This window comes from Stegostoma tigrinum, chromosome 14 (assembly GCF_030684315.1).
Source record: "Stegostoma tigrinum isolate sSteTig4 chromosome 14, sSteTig4.hap1, whole genome shotgun sequence".
NCBI lineage: Eukaryota > Metazoa > Chordata > Chondrichthyes > Orectolobiformes > Stegostomatidae > Stegostoma > Stegostoma tigrinum.
Window position 1 is genome coordinate 45,622,717 of NC_081367.1, and position 27,694 is coordinate 45,650,410.

General features: G+C 42.6%; 1 protein-coding gene across 7 annotated transcripts in view; it reads left to right on the forward strand.

Annotated features, from left to right (window-relative positions):
* The window catches only part of mcf2l2 (MCF.2 cell line derived transforming sequence-like 2), a 360,445-nt gene that overhangs the window by 329,335 nt on the left and 3,416 nt on the right, over positions 1-27,694 (forward strand). For all 7 annotated transcript variants that reach the window (XM_048541672.2, XM_048541670.2, XM_048541668.2 and 4 more), the window contains 4 exons: positions 1,137-1,217; positions 17,168-17,286; positions 23,614-23,726; positions 24,606-24,709. In XM_048541672.2, coding sequence (XP_048397629.2) covers positions 1,137-1,217; positions 17,168-17,286; positions 23,614-23,726; positions 24,606-24,709 — 417 coding nt within the window. The remainder of the gene's footprint in view (positions 1-1,136; positions 1,218-17,167; positions 17,287-23,613; positions 23,727-24,605; positions 24,710-27,694) is intronic.

Consider the following 27,694-nt stretch of genomic DNA (forward strand, 5'->3'; position numbering starts at 1 on the left):
GTATCACTAAAATCTAGAAACATGCTTCTTTCTTGTCTGGGGAACAATGACCTACCTGAGGCCGAGGAAGGGAGAAATAAGTTAAGAAATAAAATAGAAAGTGAGTCCAGAAATATTTATCAAAATGTGCACAGAACAAATGAGAGGAAAATGCCTTGGTAATCAAGTATGCGATCAGCAATTAGTGTAATGATTGATATTAATTCACATTATCTAATTCCTTATGTACTTAGAAATCCAAACTTCATATGTTGTTTTGACTGTTTACTTTAATACAAATTTTTTGCAGAAAGAAATATATTTTTGCACCTTGCCTTATATGGCATGTTGATTTGCATGCTGATTTAGTGTTTATGTTAATTTAATATGCAACATTCATATTTTGTAAATACCAGGAGGGACATCTATTCACAGCCCCAAGAAATAATCACATTAGTTCCTCTAACATTTTAATGCATTAAACGTAGTATTATTTTCCTAATGCATGCATGAACCCTTTCAATACCAGTCTTGAGAAATTATATATTGTAGCAGCTTTCCTGTGCCAATGAACCTGATATCATGAGTCTATTACCTTATAACATCTTGAACCAACTTATAAGCTATCTTATATTCCCCTTGAAGGATTCGTAGATCAATTAGAAATACAAATATGTTTTGACTTTAAAAGTCACCACAAACACTCAACTTTTATAACATCTGTTGAAGGTTTTTGACTTTACTTTTCAAAGTGAGTTGACTAATTTCTAATTCCTAGCACTATAACAGTGGTCTGCTGATTTTGACAATTGATTGAACAACTTAATCTACAATTAGTACAGGAACCTAAAATAATTTGGCATTTCTCTTTTACATAGTAAAATCAGAACCTGATTTGTAAAACATAAGAAGTCTTTCATTGTTCAGTAAAAGTTGTTAGTCTCAAAACAAATTAAACTAACATATATCTTTGTTCTAAATATTTTATTTATGAGTACATTGTTGACAAATATTAGTGTCTGAGTTTATACCACAGAGCAAAGTTATATAAATAACATGCTTCTTTGTGCCAACGTTAGAGTTTATTCATTGTTCTCACTTTTCCTGAATTCATGGTAGACTTTACAATAATAAAAACAAGTAATTTCCTTTTACAGATTCACTGCCAGATCCTTTCATGATTGCAAGCAAGCGTAATAGTACCACCGGTTACGTAAAAAGATCAATTTCACAGACAGGTATGGCTGATCAGTGAGCTATATGTTTGATTCATAATTTAATATTTTCAATACTGAAAATGTTAGTTTGGGAAGAATTGTTCTCTTTTTTTACTTTTTATTCTGTGCTTTGTGCTTTGAACGTTGCCTATTCCACGCACATTGTACGGCCAATACTCCAGTGGTTCTCACTGGTGATTCTGGTGAAAGTTCTTTGTTACAGCAAGCACAGAAGCATCAAATTTACAACGAGAAAAACAAAAGAACCGTGGAACAGAAATTGCTGGAAAATCTCAGCAGGTCTTTCAGCATATATGGAGAAAAGCCAGAGTTGACATTTTGGATCCAGAGACCCTTCTTCAAAACTGATGGTAGCTAGGAAAAGGATGCTTTTTATACTGAAGATGGGGTTTTGGGAGGTGGGGGAGGGGGATGGTGGCGGTGAGAGTACACTATAGGTGGAGACAGAGCCCAAAAAGAGAGAAAAACAGTTGGAAAAAAGTTTCCCAATGTGTCCTCAGTGTCGGTAAGTAGCAAATGTTGAAGAGAAGGTCCAAACAGAAAAAAGGGGTGATTTTTATTTAGTGCTCTCAATTGCACAAAAATGATACCAGCAGAATTTTGCTTTGTGGCTGTCATCAATATGCAGTCATTGAACTGTCACTGCTCAACAAGTATTTTAAGGCAGCATTCCAGTCAATCAGTGTAGGCAGGCATCTGGCTGATTCCTACACCAAGCCCGGACAGGAATGGCAGGAGAAGTGGAGTGGTAGTAGTAATGTAAATGGACCTGCAATCCAGAACACCAGGCAAATGCTCTGGGAACATGGGTTTGACTCTCACCATGACAGATACAAATATTTGAATTCAATGAAAACACTCTGGAATAAAAGGCTGGCTATATAACCGCTATCAATCATTGTTAAACGCCCACCTGATTCATTGATGTCCTTTAGGAAAGAAAATCTGCCGTCCTTACCTAGTCTGGCCTACAAGTGACTCCAGACCCACAGCAATGTGGTTGACTCTGAACTGCCCTCTGGGCCATTAGGGATAGACAATGAATGCTGTCCTATCCAGTGATGCAAACATTGTGAATTTAAAAGACTGGAATATTTTGTGGAACGAGGAGCAGCAGCACTGTTCTTTATGGCTTCAAAAACGTAAAGGAAAATAAAATGAGTTTGAAGTGGTCTGTAGTAGGTGCTGCCTTCAAGAGCAACTGGTTAGTCTGCTTCGTGTGAAGGACCAAGGAGAGATACATCCCTCAACTACTGGGACATGGTGTTTGCATTAAGTTTCTCCATTGAACCTGAGGAGACTATCTAAATAGTAAAATAAATTATCCACTTGTTTCAGGCAGGAACACATGCCATACATTTTAAGGCCTGCTTGAAAATTAAGTCCACACAAATCCTAGACAAGCTGTGGCCTGGCCACCTTTTTAGAAAAATAGAACAATGAAATTTGGATGCTGGAGATCTGGCGAAAGAAGAGCAGAAATTGCTGGGACAACTCAGCACGCCTGGCAGCATCTGTGGCGAGAAAACAAAGTCAATGTCTCCAGTCCAGTGACCCTTCTTCTGAACTGGACTCTGGATTCTGGTCACTGGACTGGAGACATTAACTTTGTTTACCCTCCACGAATGCTGCCAGACCTGTTGAGTTTCTCCTGCAATTTCCATTATTGCATGTTTTAGATCTCCAGATTACGCTGTTTTTTCTTTTCATTTTTATGAAAAAATGGCTGGCTAGAGCTTGCTAGTATTTGGGTGGACTTAATATTGGAGCAGACCTTGAAATAGATGGTCTGTGTTAGAAAGCTTTGTTTGCCTATCAATTTTTTTGGCACAAATAAAAAGTAGACAAATGAAATTTGTCTGATAATCTTTTGTTGGTTGCCAATGATCATGACTTTGCACAATAATCCTACTGTCATGTCCATAAGGTTCTGTGAAATGGCAGATGTAAAACATAAACCAAAATTGCAGTTCTGCAAACTCTGTACATACCATTGTTTTAACAATATAAGGAGCATACTTTGTGTTATGGAACAAGTGGACTCATTGAGGGACAGGTGATCCAGCCAGTACAGTGCTTAACTAGTTTGTCTCCACTCCCTATTCATTACTTGCCAGTTGTTAAAATGGGCACTATTAGTCCAATGAGTGCTGCAGAGAAGAGTGAAGCTGTTTCTTGCAAACTGTCACCATATTTTGAGACTGGTGCCTCCAGCTGCCTCGAAAAGGATTCTGGAATGTATTCTTGGTAACTGCATTCTAAAGAGGGAGATGTGTAATACCATTTAGGTTTCCCAGTAGTAAATTAATGATGCCATATTCAGTTATCTTCTGCATACAGTCTCACAGTGTTTCAAATGTTGCTAGTGAATTCTGACTATGCATTAACACGTACCTTTCCTATTAGTTTTTCTTCCCTAACACTCTCATCTGCTAATCCCTGCCACAAGTCCTCCTATCTACTTTGCCTAGTTATTCCATATTTTTATTCAATTTCCAACAGCCATAATTTTTGTAGTCACTAGCCACTTTACATGCTAGGTGTTCTATCCAATCTAGGTACCTAAAGCATGCGTTTGAAATTCTAATGGTCACTCTGTGATGCAAGGGCAAACTTGGTGGCAGTGGTGGTTAACTGCTGTCTTGGGAAAGTTCACAGTAGTCTTGATCTACTTTCATTTGCCCAGACTTTTGCCTATCTTCTGCTCCAATATTAAAGGGTTATAGCAGCATCTAAAAACAACGATGCGTGTAATAAGTGCATAGATAACCTGGACATTAAGTAACTGAATTCCTTCATTGTTTAATGAGCAAACAGAATTAATGTGCAGCCAAATGAACGCAATTCTTGATTCATTGTACTTCATGGAACAGCTGAAAGTCAAACTATTGTGGCCAAGGTATTCTAAAGTAAGGGTACTGTTGGATCCATCCAATTTTTCTCCTGGATTATTTTGCTTCTGTCTTCTTCACCCTCTTTCAACAATTGAGTAACATAGAATTAGTACAATCCCCAAAGGAAATTGATAAGAAAAGAGATAACTGTGGTAAATTAGCAAGGGAACTGATATGGAAAGCCCACAGCAGCAGAAAACAATTTTAAACAATGCACAGAAGTAAAGAAAATTAGAAAAAGGTATGGTTTGTGGAGTAAGTTTGGCAACACCAGTACACTGCCTGTTTATCCCTTTAAATATTGTTACAACAACAGCAAAAACATTGCAAATGTTGGAAAACTTAACTAGTAACAGTTTCATGTTTTGAATGATATCCATTTATGAGTTCATAATGCCAATCAGCCATGTAGCCAATTGTTGTCACATGACTGCAGGCTACAGGCTTTCGCTTCTCTATCACTCCAGACATAATCTGTGACTGAATATTACTGTTTGTATTATTTTAGCTATCAATACGACCACCAGAGATCTTCAATAAAAGGAATTCATGTACCTAATTTGTGGTACATTCAGTCAACACAGAATATTATTCCAGAAATAGGATATACTAGAGCTATTCAGTGGTTCTGGTAGGGATCTTTAGATAAACCACAGACTCAATGTAAATATTGCTGCTTACTCCATCAAAAACATGTAATACCCTGTAGAATTCATCATTAAGTCTTGAAATTTGCCTTTCTGTTCAATTTATCCATTCTGAGTCAAAAGTGTTCACCCAGCAAAACTGTATTTGTTGTGATTGAGACAACATTTATTGATGTCTTTGAAAAATGCACATGGACAACATTCAAATGCTGAAAAGAAACACTATTGTTTTTTTCATTGACCATAAATAGATGTATTTACATGTCATCTATCAGATATTCAGAACAGCTCAAAGCAGTCTACATTTAAATCAGTACTTTAAAAGTGCATTCAGTGTTATGATTAAGCAAGTGTGGAACTCAGTTTGGATGTAGCAATACCCCAGAGCAATGAATAAATGAACAATGTAGACATAACTTCAGTGTGCTAAATACTAGACTGTTGCTTCGGTTACTTCATTATATTTATTTGGGGATACATAATGGTATTTTATTTTCTGCAATATAACACATTTTTGAAAGCCATCAGGCACATAGATAGACAACATTCTGGCAATAGTAGCAAGGTAGTGATAAGTTTAATAATCCTGTTTGCATATAATGCAAAAAATAATATTTTGCTGGGGAAATAGAAAAGTAACTCACCCTGTGGTAACAGCCTGCCCAGTTTCTAAGGCCTGTACATATGCTGAACAATTACACAAAATCCTTTCATAAGTGTGGCTTACGCCATCTACTGGTAAATCACTGGCACAGGAGAAACAAAAAACATCCCTGGTTTTGAACTTGCTTGACAAAAGAAATAAGGTAGCATCCCGGCACCTTCCCCTGCAACCGCAGTAAGTGCTACACTTGCCCCACACCTCCTCCCTCACCCCCATCCCAGACCCCAAGATGACTTTCCATATTAAGCAGATGTTCACCTGCACATCTGCCAATGTAGTATACTGTATCCACTGTACCCGGTGTGGCTTCCTCTACATTGGGGAAACCCAACGGAGGCTTGGGGACTGCTTTGCAGAACACCTGCGCTCAGTTCGCAATAAACAACTGCACCTCCCAGTCGTGAACCATTTTAACTGCCCCTCCCATTCCTTAGATGACATGTCCATCCTGGGCCTCCTGCAGTGCCACAATGATGCCACCCGAAGGTTGTAGGAACAGCAACTCATATTCTGCTTGGGAACCCTGCAGCCCAATGGTATCAATGCGGACTTCACAAGCTTCAAAATCTCCCCCTCCCCCACTGCATCACTAAACTAGCCCAGCTCGTCCCCGCCTCCCTAACCTGTTTTTCCTCTCACCTATCCCCTCCTCCCACCTCAAGCCATTCCTCCATTTCCCACCTACCAACCTCATCCCGCCTCCTTGACCTGTCCGTCCTCCCCGGACTGACCTATCCCCTCCCCACCTCCCCACCTATATTCTCCTCTCCACCTATCTTCTCATCTATCCATCTTCGGTCCGCCTCCCCCTCTCTCCCGGTTTATTTCAGAACCCTCTCCCCATCCCCCTCTCTGATGAAGGGTCTAGGCCCGAAACATCAGCTTTTGTGCTCCTGAGATGCTGCTTGGCCTGCTGTGTTCATCTAGCTTCACACGTTGTTATCTTGGATTCTCCAGCATCTGCAGTTCCCATTATCTCTAGCATCACTGCAGCTTAGTTTAAATGATGATATCATTCTGTTAGGTTGTCATTCTTAGGATGCTGCTGCAAGATGTAAAGAGATGATAATATGCCAAACTACTGCAGATAATTTTTCAAAAATTCCCAAAGTGTGCTACATTTTAACCAGCGTGCATCAAAATCAGTGAAACATTGAAGCCATCACAGAATCACAGAGCTGTTATGGTGCAGAAGGATGCTATTTGGCCAAAAATGTATACACTAGCTCATTAAACAATAATCATTACTCATTGCTGATCTCCTCTAGCCTAAACTCTTGCCTATTATTTTTGTCCAAATAACCATCCAATGCCTTCTTACCTGACTCCACCACACTTCCAGGCAAAGCATTCCATTCTCTAACTACTCACTGAGTGAAACTATTTTCCTCCCTTCGTTGTTGCTTCTTTTGTAGATCACTTTAAATTGACACTGTCTTATTCTTGTTTATTTTATGAGCAGGAACAGTTTTTCCCTATCTGTTCTATCTGGCCCATTCATGATTTTAAATTTTTATCAGATCTCCTCTTCACATTCTTCTATTCAGGACAGTTGTCCTATCTTTTCCAATTTATCTTCATAACTGATATTCTGATTCCTGTAATGATTCTTGCAAGCCCTTTTGCACACTTTCCAATAGTCCTATAATCTGGCATCCAGAACAGTACACAATACTCTAACTGCGGTCTAAAACTGTCTTGTACAGGTTCAACATCACCTCCTTGCTCTTGTATTCTCTGGCCCTATTAATAAAGCCAAGGATCTGATTGCTTTACTTATTGCTCTGTCTACTTGTCCTGCCATCCGCAATGAGCTGTACTCTTTCAACTCCTCTTGGAATTGTACCCCCTATTTTATATTGTCTTGCAATGTTCCTCCTATCAAAATGCATCACCTCACACTTCTCTGCTTTAAGACTTATCTGCCATCTATCTGCCCACTCCATCGATGTGTCTATGTCCTTCTGAAGTTCTACACTATCCTTCTCACGGTTTATAATTCTTCCAATTTTTGTGTCATCTGCAAACTTTTAAATTGCCTGATGCCCAGCAAGATCTATATCTTTAATATATCAGGAAAAGCAAGGATGCCAGTAAAGACACTGGAGAACTCTACTATAAACCTCCCTCCAGCCTGAAAAATATCCGTTGACCATTAGTCTCTGTCTCCTATTACTTGGGTAATTTTGTATCCTTGTTGCTAATAACCCTTTTATTCCAAGACCTATAACTTTCCTTACAAATCTATTGTGTGGCACTGTATCAAATAACTTCTGCAAGTTTGTGCATACATTAACAGTATTACACTCGAAGTCTTTTTGTTATCTCTTCAAAAAAGTTAGTCCAACATAATTTCTTCTTTAGAAATTCATGTTTTTACTCTTCCTAATAAAGTACTACTAATTCAATCCAAATCATTGTTTCTAGAAGTGTTCCCACCACTTAAGTTGAACTACTGCTATGTAACTGCTGGGTTTATCCTTACAAACTTTCTTGAACAAGTCCATAATGTTTGCAATTTTCCAACCTTGCGGCAACTTCCGCAACTTGAGAGAACACAGAAAGTTTGTGGCAAGTACCCCTGCAATTTCCACACTAATTTCCTTCAAAACCTCAGATGGATCAGATCTAGTCCTGATGCTTTGTCATCTGTGAAAAGTGTTGAGCAGAGTACCCACCAGCTTCAGTAATCTTGTTCGAAACAAATTCCCTGAATACTGGGTCCTGTGCCCAATTGTTAAAGTAGGATAGCAGTGTTTTCAAAGTGCAGTGTGATCAGGAATGGAGGTGGACAGGGCCTCAATTCCACACCACCAAGTGTTGTGACAGTATCATGAGGAACTGCCAATGGGCAAATATGTTGGTAATGAGATAGCAGAGTAGGGCACACCTGACCAAATATGACTAATAACAGATGATTGATATAAGCAAACTATTTCTCAACATGTTACGGGTCAGTTTACAATTTTTGAACGAACGTATGAGAATGACACATAGTCTTAATTATCCCTGTGAAGAGGATTCAACGATGCAGTAGATGCATGTAGGAATGTAAAATGTTGATGGCTCTAAAAGGTGTTGTCATTTCAAGAGATTCTAGAGCATTTGGATTGCGAGTGATTGGGCATGGTGGTGTTATACAATTCGAAGAATCACCAAGACACACAAGGTCCAGAAAGCTCTGACAGTGGACCTGATAGCAAGATTTGGATATAAGTAGCGATGGTACAGACCCTGGGCACAAGAAGTGCAGAGATGAGGAAAATGCGGTTAGAAGACATAGGTTGTGTGACCAAACAATAACCTTCTTTGATTTGTTAGGAGTGTCATAGCTACAGTAGGCTAGGGCTATTCAAGCATATGATTTCTGACATGTGTGCTCTTGCTAACTATGGTGTCAGACCTTGAAGGCCTCCTGCTTATGCCCACCTGGTAGCTGTGAAAGTCACAGTGGCTTTAACCTTCTTCAACTCCAAATAATTTCAAGGATTGGCAGTAAAAACCTGCTGATATTACTCGGGAAGCAGCATAACATCTCATACTGCAATTCAAGGACGCCCTATTGTAGAGGACAAAGGAGCACATATAGTTACATTGAATGGGGAAACCCCAACAGAGGACAGCAGGATTTTCCTCCTTTGATGGGTTCCTTCTGGATTCACGCAGGCAATCATCACCAGCTGATCTGTGATGTTGGGATTTATATATGTGTCCACACTATCCCAGAGCTGCCATGTCACCATCATACTCAGGCAATCGCAAGTGCCATTTGCCATTGAATCACTAGAAATTAGTGGACAGCTGCTAAAAAATACAGGATAGCCATTGAAGAAATGACTTCTGACACCTTTGCATCACCCTACCATCTGGTTACAACAACCATCATTGAGAAGGCAATCAGACTTTTATGTATTAATGCCTTGCCTGTCAGAAGGCATGCTACATAAATTAACTCAAGGGTCTTGCTGATGTAGTGGGTCTCTTGCATTCTCAGTAGCATGGTCCTCCAAGATGTATCAAAACAGAAGTGCTGAAATAGTGCAGTTCCTCGGAGGATGGAAAAAGAAGAAAATGCAGCAGAGAATGGTATCCATACATTGCAATGTTCATCCCATTAGTCAGGGCACTTGTCAGGTTGGCAGGCCCATAAGTGCTACTTTAATCCAAGCAAATTCAACTGAGCTACACTCAGCCTACAGGACAGTTGGCTGATAAATAAGCTATTGCAGTCACAACATGCACAAATTCCTTTGTCACTAACCATGTCACCAAATCTCCCCTGACCACACTCTCTAAAAACAGACCTTTGTAACATTCAACAACTTCCCTTTATGGCCTTTTTGCCACAAGGACTTGAAACACATAAATCTCAGTGCAAGCAACGTCATATTTATTGTATTAATTTCAAGTACTTAACACAAAAAATAATAACATTCTAGTGGCCTACAAAATGTAGGTACTAAGATGGTGGACCTCAGTTGAGACTGCTCCTACAGGGTGTTTCCCTGAGGCTGAAATGAGCTGGAGGCAACCTGCTCACTTGTGTGTGCATGTAACTGAAATGGCAGTGACAGTCATTCTCATTTGGAGATGCTAGTCGAGGCAATTTCAGAGGCTGCTGCATCAATATCAATGCAGAGGAAGCCTCTGCACTTGGCTTTGAAGTATAGATGGTCACTGATTCAAAAGGGCCAAAGAAATGGATGCTGATGGCATTGCTGATGAGGGCTGGCTGCCTCAACATCATCACGTCTGCCACAGCCCTTTGACAGCATTTCTGGATCACGGGAGAAAACCACCAGCTGGGACACATCTAGCATCTACAGCATATGTCTTTACAACATTAGTGTCACAGATCATATAATATTAAGCAGTGTGATGCATTCCACGCATTGAAGCCTGCTGTTCCTGCATCCACTCAGAGTAATGTAACTTGTGATTCTCCATTGCATCAGCTACACCCTCGATGCAGGAGCCCAAGCACTTAAAAGCCTGATGCATGGCAAAGCAATTTTATAATTTTGGTCTGTTCTACTTTCTTCAGTCTCTGCGTATACATTTCATCCATGACCTCTGTAGTATTCAGGTCTTTTGTATAAGCATATGAATTAGTCCTAACAGTTTGCCTGGTATCTGCTGGTTTATGGACTAATGGTCCTTACACAGGTAGTGTTGTTCCAGGGTAAGTACTTGTTCAGAACAAGACCCTTGTCTTTCAAATTCAACATCTCTACTAGATTGATGACTTCCAGAGCACACTGGGTTGTTGTTGCCAATTTTTTTTGTGATTGTGTTTTAATTTGCTGCTTTCAGATCTGTGCCCAATACTGCTACACATTCTTAATGGTGGGCTTGTATAGATGTTCACTTTCCAATGACAAATTAGGCAAGAATTTTGCTAAACAGCGCACAAATCTTTCCAATCATTGCATTGCTTTCACATTACTACATCTCTTGTGATTCAAGATGGTGACAAAGTAGCAGAGTGATGTGTGGGCTCTTTCCCGGTGCTCATCTTTTCCCATCTTCTTTCTTTCTTTCTTCTTTTGCTTCTGCTGTTTTTCTTTTCTATTGTTTTTCTTTTCTGCAGCATTGGCATGACGGTGAGAGTGGGCCGCACATGGAACAGCGGACATAGCTTCTTTTAGTGATTGGAGGCAGCAGCAGCAAGGACTCCCTATGACATTTGGGGCTAGTGACAGCAGGAGCAAAGTTTCCTCCAGCGATCTGGGGTGGAGTGGCGGTAGTGGTGCTGGAGGCAGCTGACACTTCAAGTTGGTGGTGTTGGCAAGGCAACATTAGCAGCCTAAGCAGGACTATTGGTGTGGTGGTGACCTGGCCTGGCAGTGGAGCCAGTGAGTCCTGTTTGCACTGGGCCCACAGTGGGGAGTCTTGGAGCTGGCATGGTAGCAGTAGCAGCGTGGTATGCCATCGTGAGGATTCCTGATGTTATCGAGGCAGCAGCAGAGCCAGGGAATCCTGACTGTGGTCGTGGTAGGCCCAGTGTGGGGACTTCTGGTTATCGGCAGGGCAGCAGCAAAGCTGCAGACACCTGGTTGAGGGGCGAGTGTGGGTTCAGCGGCATCAGCGAAGTGGACTCATAGCAAAGACATGACACCTAAAGTGTGGCAATTCCTACCATGGTATGTCTGGCACAGGCAGTGGCAAGTTGGTGAAGGTCTCTCTCTTTCAGTTATTGGAGGCTAGGTGCTAGCATGGACTTGGTTGGAAAAATTGTTATTCTGAACTTCCATTTTTTCAATTTTCTGATTTCTTCCTATGATCTATAATGCTGGACTTTTTATTTCTTTAATTTTCTAATTTTTTTTCCAAAGAGTTTGTTCTTCAGAATCTGTGCCTTGGTACCCAAGACAGTGCCGTAATGCGGTGACTTGTAAACTTTTCACGTACTCATTTCAGTACATGTGACAATAAAGCTGATTCAGTTCAATTCAATTCTTTATGACAGACCTGACCTTATCAGCATCCAGGAGAAGTTCCTCTGCTGTTAGGACAAGGCCCATGTACAGATGTCTTAAATGCATTTTTTCCTTGTTCCTTTTTTTCTTATCACAGTACTTTCCTCAGCTGTTCTATGATGACTTCCTCTTGTACTTTCAATTGCTTACCATCAGCTTCCAGCTCCTCAAAGAATAAGTCCTTGGACTTCCTATCTTTCTTTCCAATTTTTGGACCTTCTAGGGTGATGGGAATGTTAGTTTCATTTTGTTCTCTATCAGACTACACTTGAAGGCATCTGGAATTATCCTCAGCAGATGCTAAATTAGCTTCACACTGTCATCTTCTTTGGATTGATGCTCATCAAGAAGGCATTCAAGACATATAAGAATATCTTTGCAGACTGCTAGAATCCACTCAGCAGACAATAGCTTGTGTCTTGTGAAATTATGCAAATTGCTTCTAGCATGGGTAGTGTTATAATTCCAAATTTTGGACTTGCTTCAGGTGAGGGGAGTGGATTTTTCTTAAGGTTACTACCTGGAACTCTAGATCTTCATTCTTTTCATTCCATTGAGCTCTACTTCTTGGCATGAGTATCATTCTATCATGTAGCCTCAACTTTTTCTTTGAAGGCTTCGTTTTTGGGTTACTATCTTTGGGTCTGCTAGTCTTATTTGTTGCTTGAGGACCAGTTTCTATGTGGTGCCTTATAATCATGTGAGGATGCTTTATGATGTTTAAATCTGACAATGTCAATGTACTATATAGTGGAAAGTGATTTATCAGAATTACTGTCTGACATCTCTCTAACAGCCATATTTATGGACATGCTTTTCTTCTTCCTAGCTAAACACTGGTGTACAATGTGATACAGCTTCTTGTAGTTAAAATACTGTTATTCCACGCTAACATATTTTCCGAAATGTTGTTCTCATTCAGTGTGGAATGTATGCCAGCATAATGCAAAGTTTCATCCGTTCTCCCTTTTCTTCATTCACATGTGGAGTGTGGGTTTCACTGATTGGCCAGCATTTATTGCCCATCCCCTAATTGCCCTTGAGAAGGTGGTGCTGAGCTGCCTTATTGAACTGCTACAGTCCTCATGCTACAAGTTGACCTATAAACCTTTAGGGGGGGAATTCAAGGATCTTGACCCAGCGACAGAGAAAATTGGCGAGTGGCTTGGAGGGGAACTTGGAGATGGTGGTGTTGCCATGTATCTGCTGCCCTTGACTTTCTGGGTGGAAGTGGTCATGGGGTTGGAAGATGCTGTCAAAAGATCTTTGGTGAATTTCTGCAGTGCATCATTGCCGCTCCTGAGCAATAGTGGTTGAAGGAGTGGATGCTTCTGGATATAGCGCCAACTTCCAGGTTGCTTTGCTCTGAATGATATCAAGTTTCATGAATGTTGTTGGAGCTGCACTCATCCAGGCAAGTTTCAAGTATTCCATCACACTCCTAACTTGTGCCTCGTAGATGGTGGACTGGCTTTGTGGAGTGAGGAGATGAGTCAGTCACTGCAGTGTTTCTAGCCTCTGAGCTGCTGTTGCAGCCACTGTGTTTATGTGGCGAGTCCAGCTGAGTTTCTAGTCAATGGTAACCCCAGGATGTTGACAGTGGGGGATTCAGTGATGGTAACAGCATTGAATGTCAAAGGGCAGTGGTTAGATTCTATATCATTGGAGATGGTCATTGCCTTGTATTTATGTTATTTGCCTGGTGAATATTTCTTGCCATTTGTCAACTCAAACCTGGACATTGTCCAGTTATTGCTGTACATGACAAATGCTTTTACGGAGTTGGATAATATTACTGTTGAAATATCAACATAAGGAGAAATGTCCTCCATGCCTTTCAGTGAATTTGAGATCATTTTCATCCAATTTTGGACTGTATTAAATCTCCACTACTTGGTGTGATGATACACTCCCCTTTTGGAGGCATGGGCTAGGGTTAGGGTTATTCTGCATGGACATCGGAATAGAATGGTAGGACATTACATGACCAAGACTCTCTCTAGCATGCATTTTTCTATCCTGCAAAGTTGATAGAGAGTGAAGATAAAACTGCTTTCCCTTGGCACTGCGAGAGGAACAACCATGTGAAGTGTGACAGTTTTCTGTACTGCATCTGCCACAATAGTCCTAGAATTATACACTTGAAACAAGTCTTTGAAATGTTCTTGGACACAAATTTCCCTATGTTTAGTGGGACTATGTTCCCTCACGCTGATCAGTTCAAGTGTACATCCAGCCCTGAAAACTTTACACCAATGTGCCACATTGCACTCATTTTGCCAGACCTGAGTGGGTCATTGAAGTACTTCAAATACTCAACACACAGCAACCTCACAACTCTCAGTATGAGCTACTTCTAGCATCTATGTCTCTATTGCTAACTGATTTTCTGTTGCCACTCTCAGGGAACTGAATGCTTCTCCTTCCACTCTTCTTTGCAAGAGCACCTAACAGGCAGTAATTGAGAATCTTGGGGCTGCCCTGATCCAGGTATTGCAGCAATGCAATCCTGATTCTCTCCTCTGTATGCGATGGCTATCACAATGGTTATCATCTTCCTATTAAATCTGACTCTTCAAGGGTAATGCCTCTCTCCTCCCCATACTCACCATCCTTGATTGGATTGTGATGTCAACATTAGGTTAATTAGTTATCATTGCTTCCAAAATCACACCACTTCTCTACAGCTGGCACAGAGGTGTTCCTGAGATTGGCTCTCAGAACGAAATTCCTGCCCCAGGTTTCAACTCATAGTCTTTGACCATTGTTCACTGCTGCATACATTTGCACAAAATGCATCAACTAGTCAACTTGCATCATCCTCACTGCCAAGATTCCCTGAACTGATGCTTTAAAAACTAATGGAGGATTATGAAATGGTGTGTGGCAAAAGATGAAGAATTCTTCTGGGTCTCTGGTTCCAACTGTTCTTGTGCAATGTCTTGAAACAATAAAATAGACACATTTCAATTTTGTTTTAATGATAAGATTTTAAATATGGCTGTCAATGACATAAAATTATTCTTCAGCACATGCTTTGATTTTGTAAAGTGAACAAAAAAAATCAAAGTTTTAAACAAAGACTTAAATGGAGACTAGGGTTCTTACCTTCTAATGTCCTGTTTCCGCTATGGATTCTCAACACTCAGTTTCTGTACTGTTCTTCTTCAAGAGCAGTCAGAAAACAGAGATACCACAAATTTTCCCATGCCTCATCTGTCACTTGTTATATGCAAATATATCGCAACATGTTAAGATTTTGAAATTTCTAGGAACACAGGCAGCTATGCTTATGTATTGGTATGCGCCCATAGTTCATAAACATGGATTATGCTAATATGATCAGGTTAAAGTGTTTGTAAGTGGTAAAGAGATTCAAAGGAAGAAACTTTCACAAGTGAAGGAGTATTCTTTATTGGATATTATGCACACAAATTTTCCTGAGGTGCTGCATATAAGGCCTATTGGTGAAAATAAGATGCACCGTTATAAAAAAAGAATGCATGCATGGGGAGTATGTCATAAACCATTGCCTTCAAATTGAAGAAATATGCAAAATGATGTTCCAAAGAGCGCTTTGGGGCCATTTACAAGTTTCAATACATTTAAATGGTTTGGACTTGAGTATAGGAGAGTACAGTAGGAGCCTCAGGGCGATTTCAAGCATAAAATTCTGATTTGCTACATTTCACAAATACATGGCTTAAATATTACAAATTAATGCATCATTTTTACCTCCACCTGATATGACCCAAAATTTGCTTCTTTGAAGCTTTTCTCAGATATACAGGGCACTGGTGGACCAAATCTAGAGAACCGTACATAGTGTTTGTCACCTTATTTAAGGAATGATGTAAATACATTGGAAACAGTTCAGAGAAGCATACCAGACCATTACCTGAAATAAGCTTATGAGGAAATATTGGGTGGGATAGGCTTAAATCCACTAGAGTTTAGAAGAGTAACAACTGCTTTGATTGGAACATTTAAGATTCTGAGCAGTCTTGTTCCCTCTTACTAGCCTCTAGAACTAGGATTTACTGTTTGAAAATCAGGAGTCACTGATTTAAAACAGAGATTAGGCAATTTTATTTTCTCTAAAGGTCATAAGGCTTTGGAACTGTCTTCCTGAAAATTTGGTCATGATGTGGAGCTGCCAGTGTTGGACGGGGGTGGATTAGATTAGATTCCCTACAGCGTGAAAACAGACCCTCGGCCCAACAAGCCCACACCGCCTCTTGGACCATCCCACCCAGCCCCATCCCCCTAAATGCTATGGGCAATTTAGCATGGCCAATCCACCTAGCCTGCACATCTTTGGACTGTGGGAGGAAACCAGAACACCCAGAGAAAACCCACACAGACACGGAGAATGTGTAAACTCCACATAGACAGTTGCCTGAGGCTGGAATTGAACCCAGGTCCCTGGCGCTGTGATGCTGCAGTGCTAACCACTGAGCCACCGTGCCACCCGTGGACAAGGTCAGAAATCAGACGATACCAGGTTTTGGTCCAACAGGTTTATTTGAAATCACAAGCTTTTGGAGCGCTGCTCCACCTGATGAAGGAGCAATGCTTTGAAAGCTTGTGATTTCAAATAAACCTGTTGGACTATAACCATGTGTTATGTGACTTCTCACTGAAAATATGGTGGAAGCAGAGTCCCTAAATATTTTTAAAGTTAGGGGTGGATAGATTCTTGTTAAGCAAAGATATGAAGAGTTATCAGAGTAGGTGGGAATATGGATTTGAGGTTACAATCAAGTCAGCAATGATCTCATTGAATGATGGAGAAGCTTGATGGGCTGAATTGCCTACTGCTACTCATTAATCATATGTAAGTCATCCAGATTTGATGTTCAATTGCTTTAGACAATCCACACCAAATATGGTTGAACAATTTCAAGTGCTATCAATACATGAACAAAGTGACTTAAGATGGTGCAAAGGAGTGTAATCGGAGAATTTTGACATCAAGGAGTCATAAGGATAAGAGACCAAATGCTCGATCGAAGAAGCAGGACTCAAGAAAGATTGTAGAGGAGGAGAAAAATGTTTAGGGTGGGAATTCCAATCCTCAGGCCCGAAAAAGCCGAAGACACAGTCACTGACAGTGAGGCAAACAAAACTAAATAAGTACAATAGGCCAGGAAAGGAAGATTGCCGAGTTCTCTAAGGGATGTTTTTCCACATCAAAGTTGATTAAGCAATAGAAGCTTTTATAAGCAAATATTAATCAAAACAATATATTTATTTGTAATTGCAGGTTGGTCATGTAAACCAATCCCATCACTGGACACTTCAGAGGATTTTGAAACTATTCCTTCAAGTATGGATGAACTTTCCAACTCCTCAGATATGGATGAAGAACTATCTAGTAAAGCTGTAAGTATATTTTTTCCACAGAAGAAAACAAAATTCACCAAACAGTTTAGGCCCAAAACATCAGCCTTCCTGCTCCTCTGATGCTGCTTGGCCTGCTGTGTTCATCCAGCTCTACACCTTGTTATCTCAGATTCTCCAGCATCTGCAGTTTCTACTATCTCTGAAATCATTTTTAAATGAGCTGTTTCTAGAAGCAGCATATAGTTCTGACCTCTGTCAAAATGTTATTCGATGACTCATCATTATTAGAGTTGTTCAGGAAGTTGAAAAGGGTGCTGTATGAAGATGGTGTTCAAGCTGAGGCCCAATTGGATGGCATTTCACATGTCTGCATATGTTTTGGATATATTAATCACACAGCCTTTACTTAACATCTAGACCTTGTAATGTCACAGGGATTCTCATGTTGTTTGCAAAAACTTTGTCAGGAAGCTGAATAATACTCTCAAAGTTTCTGAGAGGGAAACAGCCTATTTTCAGTATTGGCATATTTGACCATGAGTAAGTTCCTGAGCCCATTTTCACTCTATCAATAACGCAGCATACTTTCATCAGCATAATATTGTCTCTCTCTGACATACCTTTTACTTCTATTTGGAGTGTGCAATCAATTTATTTAAATGATTTCTGAAGAAGGGTCTCGACCCAAAACGTCAACTTTCCTGCTCCTCTGATGCTGCTTGTCCTGCTGTGTTCATCCAGCTTCACAGCGTGTTGTCTCAGATTCTCCAGCATCGGCAGTTCCTACTATCTCTGTAACTTATTTAAATCTCAGTAACATGTTCTCTTTTGTTTGCATGACTGCACACATGTTAGATAACGGGGTTATCCTTTGTGCAACCTGCATAGGAACTTTTGAGTTAATATCGGGAACTGACATTTCAACCCCACTCATCCCATCTGCTGCTGAAACTCTCATCGGTGCTTTTTCTTAACCTCTAGACTAATTTATTCTAATACTCTTCTGCCAGCTTTTGATCTTCCATAACTTTTACTATATGCTTTTTCCAACATTTTAATAGTCTCCTTAACTTCTTTGGTTAGCCATGGTTGATTTATCTGTCCCTTAGAATCTCTCTTTCTTTCTGCGATATATCTTTACTGAGAGTCATAAATTAGCTGCTTAAATGTCTGCACTGTTTGGTTACTCTCCTTCCTGCTAATCTATCTCCTGAGGACACTTTAGCTAATTCTATCCTCCTTTCATTGTTATTCTCTTTATTTAAGTTAAATGCAGTTGTTTCCAAGTTTCTCACTCTCAAACCTAATATTAACTGCTATCAAGTTATGATCAATACTTCCTAGTGGAATTTCTACTGTGAGGTGTTTTATTAGACCTGCCTCCTTACCCATTACAAGATCCAGGATAACTTATTCCCTGGTTGGCTCCATGACAAATTCCTTGAGGAAATTATCCCTAATGCACTCTGGATTCATTGTACAACTTGAGTAACTTAATCAACATGAAGATTAAAGTCACCCATAATTATTTGTCTATTAGGGGCGGCATGGTGGCTCAATGGTTAGCATTGCTACTTCACAAAAATAGGTACCCAGGTTCAATTTACAGCCTTGGGTAGTTGTGTGGAATTTGCACATTCTCCCCATGTCTGCATGGGTTTCTGCCCTGTGCTCTGGTTTCTCCCCACAGTTCAAAGATGCGTAGATTGGGTGGATTGGCCAAGCTAAATTGCCCTCAAGTGTGAGGGCTAGGTGGGTTAGCCATAGTAAATGCTAGTTTAGGGGGATAGAGTCAGGGCCTCGGATTGAATGCGATGCTCCCCAGAGGGTCAGTGCTGACACAATGGGCCAAATGTCCTCTTTCTAAACTGTAGGGATTCTATGATTCTTTTCACATTCTCCTATTACTTGATTTATACCCTTTTCTATGATGTGGCTACTGTTTGGGGGCCTGTAAATTACTGCTATCAATGTCTTATTTTCCTTGCTTTTTTTTACCTCTACCTCCAAATGTACTCCACATCATCCAAGTCTAGATTAACACTCTCAACTGTCCTCATTTAATAGGTTATTAACCGTGCTACTCTACCACTATTTGTATTCCTCCTATCTTTCTGAAAGGTTAAGTATGCCTGAATGTTAAATCCACAGTTTTGATCTCCGTGTAACCGTGTTCAGGCTTGCCTTTCTGACATTTTTGATCATGCTACCCTTTCTTTGTACTGTGGCCCTATTTACCTCTCACTTTTGATTACTGCATGATGTTTTTGTATTTTACTGTCCATTTTTTTATTACTGTCCTTACTTCTCTTTTGCTTGTCACCTTCCTTAGGCTCCCATCCCCCTACCATTCTAATTTAAACACACTCAACCACATTACCAAATGCCTGATTTTGCTTATCAGTCCTGTTCCTGCCCAGGTGTAATTCATCCAGTTTGCACAAGTCTCATTTCTCCAAAACTGGTCCTAATGTTCCAAGCATCTGAAACCTTCCCCCTTACACCATCTTTCCAGCCACAAATTCAACTGACGCATCCCGCTATTTCTACTCTGACACATCGTAGATGTATCGGTGTTGGACTGGATTGGACAAGGGGTGGACTTCATCTGTTGAACGAGCAGCATTCCAAAAGATTTGATTTCAACTAAACCTGCTGGACTATAAACTGGTGTCATTTGATTTCTGGCCTTACTCTAACATGTGGTACTGGTAGTAATCCTGAGATTGCTACCTATGAGGTCCTACTTTTCTACTTACTTCCCATTGCTTTATATTCGACTTTTAGGACCTAACTGTTCTGTTACCTATGTCATTGTGTGCTATGATCACTGGCTGTTCACTCTCCCCCTCTACAATGTCCTATGGCCACTCTGAGACACCCTTGACCCTAGCACCAAGGAGGCAGCAAAACCATCCTAGAGTCTCATTTGTGACCACAAGAATGCTTATCTATTCCCCTTACAATTGAATTGCCTACAAGTATTGCATTTCCATACTTTCTCCTCCTCTGCAGCAGAAACACCCGTGATGTAACAAATTTGGCTGTTACTGCTTTTCCCTGAGAGTTGATTCTTTCAAACAGTATCCAAAGCAGTATGTCAGATTTGCAGGGGAACAGCCACAGGGAGTTCCTGCACTGCCTGCCTAGTCCTCTTACTCTGCCTGGTGGTCACCCATTCCCTTTATGTCTAGGGCATCTTAGCCATCATTGCAAAGCACCAAGATGCTTTTGACATCATTTACAGTGAAAGTGGATTTCATTGACTTGCTAACTACACTTCAAAGGCATAATCATAAAAAAAATTGTCAGTGCCGTTTTAATTCCTCTGGCCTGAATTTATGCTGGAGAGGCTTTCTAGCCAAAATGGCCCCTGGGCCGTATTCCAGGACACCTGTCCTTGAACCCACCATTTTCAGTAGGAGGGAAACAGGGGTTGTTGTAAAAGCAGGCAAATAGATTGGGTTGAAAAAAAAACATTGAACATTGAAGGACTGCAATCAAGATCATCGCAGGCCCTTCTGGGAATACGGGAACTGCAGATGCTGGAGAATCCAAGATAACAAAGTGTGGCGCTGGATGAACACAGCAGGCCAAGCAGCATCTCAGGAGCACAAAAGCTGATGTTTCAGGCCTAGACCCTTCATAGAAAAGGGGGATGGGGAGAGGGTTCTGAAATAAATAGGGAGAGAGGGGGAGTCGGATTGAAGGTGGATAGAGGAGAAGATAGGTGGAGAGGAGACAGACAAGTTAAAGGGGCGGGGATGGTGCCTGTGGAGTTGAGTATAGGTGGGGAGGTTGCAGGAACAGCAACTCATATTCTGCTTAGGAAACCTGCAGCCTAATGGTATCAATGTGGATTTCACAAGCGTCAAAATCTCCCCTCCCCCCAGCGCATTCCAAAACCAGCCCAGCCCGTCCCTGCCTCCCTAACCTGTTCTTCATCTCACCTATCCGCTCCGCCCACCTCAAGCCGCACCTCCATTTCCTACCTCCTAACCTCCTTGACCCGTCCGTCTGCCCCGGACTGACCTATCGCTTCCCTACCTCCCCACCTATACTCACCTCTACAAGCTCCATCCCCGCCCCTTTAACTTGTCTGTCCTCTCCACCTATCTTCTCCTCTTTCCACTTTCGATCCACCTCCCCGTCTCTCCCTATTTATTTCAGAACCCTCTCCCCATCCCCCTTTTCTGATGAAGGGTCTAGGCCCGAAACATCAGCTTTTGTGCTCCTAAGATGCTACTTGGCCTGCTGTGTTCATCCAGCTCCACACTTTGTTATCTTGGATTCTCCAGCATCTGCAGTTCCCGTATTCCCAGAAGGGCCTGCGATGATCTTGATTGCAGTCCTTCAATGTTCAATGTTTTTTTTCAACCCAATCTATTTGCCTGCTTTTACAACAGCCCCTGTTTCCCTCCTACTGAAAATGGCGGGTTCAAGGACAGGTGTCCTGGAATATGGCCCAGGGGCCATTTTGGCTAGAAAGCCTCTCCAGCATTGCATAAATTCAGGCCAGAGGAATTAAAACGGCCTTTGTGCTCCTAAGATGTTGCTTGGCCTGCTGTGTTCATCCAGCTCCACACTTTGTTATCTCAAGCCCTCTGAGCTCATTTGACATTTGTGTTAGAGTGAGACAATGTGTGGGAGAGAAGAGAGAGTGTGGCGGGGGAGAGAGGGAAAGTGCGTGTTGGGGGAAGGTGCAAGAAAGCTAGGAAGAGATAGAGAGTGTGTGTGTGCCAGGGAGGATGACCGTCTATGTGTGATTGACAGGGAGGCAATGTGAGTGTGTGAGAAAGAGAGAGGGGAGAGATAATGTGTGTTTGTGTGTGGGACAGACAGCATGAGAATGAATGTGGGAGAGGAAGAGATAGAGGGGATTCTGCATGTGTGGGGAGGGTTGGGGGAGGGAAGAATATGTGAAGGAGTGAGTGTGTGAGGGAGTGAAAGTGGATGTGAGACAGAGATGTTATGGAATTTGAAAGAATTTAGAAAAGATTCACATGGGTGTTGCCAGGGTTGGAGGGTTTAAGCTATTGGGAGAGTCTAATGGGCTGGGGATATTTTCCCTGCAGCGTCGGAGGCTAATAAGTCAGCTGTTTAAAATAAAACAAGGCTCACTGGTTCCCTTTCAGATAACAAGGTGTGGAGCTGGTTGAATACAGCAGGCCAAGCAGCATCAGAGGAGTAGGAAGGTTGACGTTTCGGGCCTAGACCCTTCTTCAGAAATGAAGAAATTTCTGAAGAAGGGTCTAGGCCCGAAATGTCAGCCTTCCTGCTCCTCTGATGCTGCTTGGCCTGCTGTGTTCAACCAGCTCCACACCTTGTTATCTCAGATTCTCCAGCATCTGCAGTTCCTACTATCACTGGTTCCCTCTGTTTGTTGACTAAGTTTTAAGGTCATCATTGAAGGACTTACACAATATGAATGATTTAGCAACATATACAATGGGTGCCTGTCAGTTTGCAGTTTGGCAGATCAAAATGTTTATAAAATCCTTGATGTGGGCCTATGAATGCTAATGCTAGTTTTTCATAAGGAATTAAGTTGTTGAAGATATTTAAAAGGGTTTAAATGGCAATGACATGCTTGGGCGGGATGTGCGATTTGCATTGTTTTTTGAGCAAGTCTGGGCCATGTTTTATGAACTTAATCCATGTCTGTTGATTATGTGACTTATGCTTAGTGACTCAGTACTTTTACATACATCTTTTTATTCTGTCATGGGATGTGAGCACCAATGACAAGGTCAGCATTTATTTCCGAATTGCCCTTGAAAAGATGGTGATGAGTCATCTTCTTGAATTGCTGCAGTGCATTTGGTGCAGGCACACCCATGTTGATATTAGCATGTTTGAAGAGGATATCTGTGTTTACGATTACTTTTGGAAGTTTAATGATGCCCCAGGGAGAAAAACTGGAGACTTCGAAAGGGATGTTATGGTTTACTTGAAAATTTGTGAGAAGCCCGTATTTAAAATGTTAACTGCTACACGTCACACTAATATGGACTGATATTGGCAATTTTGGAAACATTTTATGATAAGTCTGAAAATAGTTAACATATTTCAGTACTTGTACTGGCACCAGAGATGATTTATAAACAATTTGCTTCAAAGAATCTTTGATTATGAACCACAAAACACTACATATAAGATGATTGGCACTCCATCAAATGGCTTGTTTAATTTCCATTGGGAATTGTCCAGTTAATTAAGAAGTTTCTCCATGTAGCACTGAATACTGTTTGTATCCTTTGCTCAAAATTGCAATCTATTTTCACAATGCATTCTTATTGCAACTCCACAACACTGCAGTTTCGATTTGTGTCACCCATATATACTTTGCACATTTCTTCATTTCAGGCCCAAAGTCTGTACCGAGTAGAAGGCATTTATGAATCTAAATCCATTGAGGAGCTTGCAGTGCAGACTGGCGAAGTGGTCGAGGTACTGCAGGAGGGAGAAGAGGGACAGTGGTAAGTTCAATCCTCAGTAAATGAAGGGACAGTAAATAGATGATAACACCTGCACCTATCAGTTTACCTTCCAAGATAACAAAGTGTGAGGCTGGATGAACACAGCAGGCCCAGCAGCATCTCAGGAGCACAAAAGCTGACGTTTCGGGCCTAGACCCTTCATCAGAGAGCATCAGAGACCCCTCTCTGATGAAGGGTCTAGGCCCGAAACGTCAGCTTTTGTGCTCCTGAGATGCTGCTTGGCCTGCTGTGTTCATCCAGCCTCACACTTTGTTATCTTGGATTCTCCAGCATCTGCAGTTCCTGTTATCACTGATCACAAGTTTACCTTCCAAGTTGCTCATGAGTTAACTTCATTCAGACAGTGAGGAAAAGGAGATAATGAAAAACAAAATTAAAGCAAATTTAAATATCCAAGCATGGCACCGGGTAATTAAGCAAGAAGAATACATCCATAATTAAATCAGGCTTCAAAGAACAATGTTACCTTACTGTTTTGTATTTAACTCTTTTCTCATGATCCCAATCTGTGTTTACAACTTGAAGAAGATCTGAAGCAATATTTAAAACATATCCAAGTCTCTCTTGAATTGCTTCCATTGTTATCTCCCTTATTTTAAAATATAAATTTAACTATGCACGTGATCTTTTTGTGCTTAACATAGGAGTACTTTGACACTGAGCCTGAATGGAAGTGTTCTAACTCATAACGTTAACTTGCCTGGCACTTAATGAAATTAATAAGTGCATTTTGAAAAAGCGAACTAAAGTAGAATTTTTAATTGCTCTTTCTCAAAACTCAACACCTACACTGAACATCAGACTCTACACATTTACAAATAAATTGCAGTAATCATTAATCCATTGTGTGTGTTTCAGGCAAGTGAGAAGTCTGCTATCTTATAAAACTGAATGGATTCCTTCCAGTCTTCTACAACCAGTTGGTTCAGAACTTAAGGCGGACCAGACTGATAATAATTCAGGTCAGAACCAGGGTTCTAACTTTTAAATTGGTGCATGAAATCTGATGGATACCCTTGCAGAAAGCAATGACACAATTTAGACTAAGATAATAAAATGTGAGGCTGGATGAACACAGCAGGCCAAGCAGCATCTCAGGAGCACAAAAGCTGACGTTTCGGGCCTAGACCCTTCATCAGAGAGGGGGATGGGGAGAGGGAACTGGAATAAATAGGGAGAGAGGGGGAGGCGGACCGAAGATGGAGAGTAAAGAAGATAGGTGGAGAGAGTGTAGGTGGGGAGGTAGGGAGGGGATAGGTCAGTCCAGGGAAGACGGACAGGTCAAGGAGGTTTGGATGAGGTTAGTAGGTAGCTGGGGGTGCGGCTTGGGGTGGGAGGGAGGGATGGGTGAGAGGAAGAACCGGTTAGGGAGGCAGAGACAGGTTGGACTGGTTTTGGGATGCAGTGGGTGGGGGGGAAGAGCTGGGCTGGTTGTGTGGTGCAGTGGGGGGAGGGGACGAACTGGGCTGGTTTAGGGATGCAGTAGGAGAAGGGGAGATTTTGAAACTGGTGAAGTCCACATTGATACCATATGGCTGCAGGGTTCCCAGGCGGAATATGAGTTGCTGTTCCTGCAACCTTCGGGTGGCATCATTGTGGCACTGCAGGAGGCCCATGATGGACATGTCATCTAGAGAATGGGAGGGGGAGTGGAAATGGTTTGCGACTGGGAGGTGCAGTTGTTTGTTGCGGACTGAGCGGAGGTGTTCTGCAAAACGGTCCCCAAGCCTCCGCTTGGTTTCCCCAATGTAGAGGAATCCGCACCGGGTACAGTGGATGCAGTATACCACATTGGCAGATGTGCAGGTGAACCTCTGCTTAATGTGGAATGTCATCTTGGGGCCTGGGATGGGGGTGAGGGAGGAGGTGTGGGGACAAGTGTAGCATTTCCTGCGGTTGCAGGGGAAGGTGCCGGGTGTGGTGGGGTTGGAGGGCAGTGTGGAGCGAACAAGGGAGTCACGGAGAGAGTGGTCTCTCCGGAAAGCAGACAGGGGAGGGGATGGAAAAATGTCTTGGGTGGTGGGGTCGGATTGTAAATGGCGGAAGTGTCGGAGGATAATGCGTTGTATCCGGAGGTTGGTAGGGTGGTGTGTGAGAACGAGGGGGATCCTCTTGGGGCGGTTGTGGCGGGGGCGGGGTGTGAGGGATGTGTTGCGGGAAATACGGGAGACGCGGTCAAGGGCGTTCTCGATCACTGTGGGGGGAAAGTTGCGGTCCTTGAAGAACTTGGACATCTGGGATGTGCGGGAGTGGAATGTCTTATCGTGGGAGCAGATGCGGCGGAGGCGGAGGAATTGGGAATAGGGGATGGAATTTTTGCAGGAGGGTGGGTGGGAGGAGGTGTATTCTAGGTAGCTGTGGGAGTCGGTGGGCTTGAAATGGACATCAGTTACAAGCTGGTTGCCTGAGATGGAGACTGAGAGGTCCAGGAAGGTGAGGGATGTGCTGGAGATGGCCCAGGTGAACTGAAGGTTGGGGTGGAAGGTGTTGGTGAAGTGGATGAACTGTTTGAGCTCCTCTGGGGAGCAAGAGGCGGCGCCGATACAGTCATCAATGTACCGGAGGAAGAGGTGGGGTTTGGGGCCTGTGTAGGTGCGGAAGAGGGACTGTTCCACGTAACCTACAAAGAGGCAGGCATAGCTGGGGCCCATGCGGGTGCCCATGGCCACCCCCTTAGTCTGTAGGAAGTGGGAGGAGTCAAAAGAAAAGTTGTTGAGTGTGAGGACGAGTTCAGCTAGGCGGATGAGAGTGTCGGTGGAGGGGGACTGGTCGGGCCTGCGGGACAGAAAGAAGCGGAGGGCCTTGAGGCCATCTCCATGCGGAATGCAGGTGTACAGGGACTGGACGTCCATGGTGAATATGAGGTGTTGGGGGCCAGGGAATTGGAAGTCCTGGAGGAGGTGGAGGGCGTGGGTGGTGTCACGGACGTAGGTGGGGAGTTCCTGGACCAAAGGGGAGAAAATGGAGTCCAGATAGGTGGAGATGAGTTCGGTGGGGCAGGAGCAGGCTGAGACGATGGGTCGACCAGGGCAGGCAGGTTTGTGGATTTTGGGAAGAAGATAGAAACGGGCCGTGCGGGGTTGGGGAACAATGAGGTTGGAGGCTGTGGGTGGGAGGTCCCCTGTGGTGATGAGGTCGTGAATGGTGTTGGAGATGATGGTTTGGTGCTCGGGTGTGGGGTCATGATCGAGGAGGCGGTAGGAGGTGGTGTCGGAGAGTTGGCGTCTGGCCTCGGCGATGTAGAGGTCAGTGCGCCATACTACCACTGCGCCACCCTTGTCTGCGGGTTTGATGGTGAGGTTGGGGTTGGAGCGGAGGGAGCGGAGGGCTGCCTGTTCTGCGGGGGAGAGGTTGGAGTGGGTGAGAGGGGTGGAGAGGTTGAGGCGGTTAATGTCTCGACGGCAGTTGGAGATGAAGAGGTCGAGGGAGGGTAGGAGGCCTGGGGGTGGTGTCCAGGAGGAGGACTTCTGTTGGAAGCGGGTGAACGGGTCAGTGGAAGGAGGGTTGGGTTCCCGGTTAAAGAAGTAGGCATGGAGGCGAAGACGGCGGAAAAACTGCTCTATGTCCAACCGTGACTGGTATTCGTTGATGTGTGGTTGTAGGGGGACAAAGGTGAGCCCCTTGCTAAGGACTGACCGTTCGTCCTCAGTCAGTGGGAGGTCTGGGGGGATGGTGAAGATGCGGCAGAGCTCAGTGTGGCTGTCTCCTCTGGGGTTGCAGGCTGTGGAGGTTGTGGGCGGAGCGATGAGGTCGTCGGCCGTGGGCGGGGTTCCGTCGGCCGTGGACAATTTAGACTAATGGGTTTTTAAACATTCAATTCATTAGTGACATAATTTCCCATTTTTCAGTAAAATGCTTTCTCAAGTGAGATTCATGTCGCCTTGCCTCTCTTGGCCCAACATGGCTTGTAGCACACAATCTTTTGCTGTTTATCTCATTAATTATGT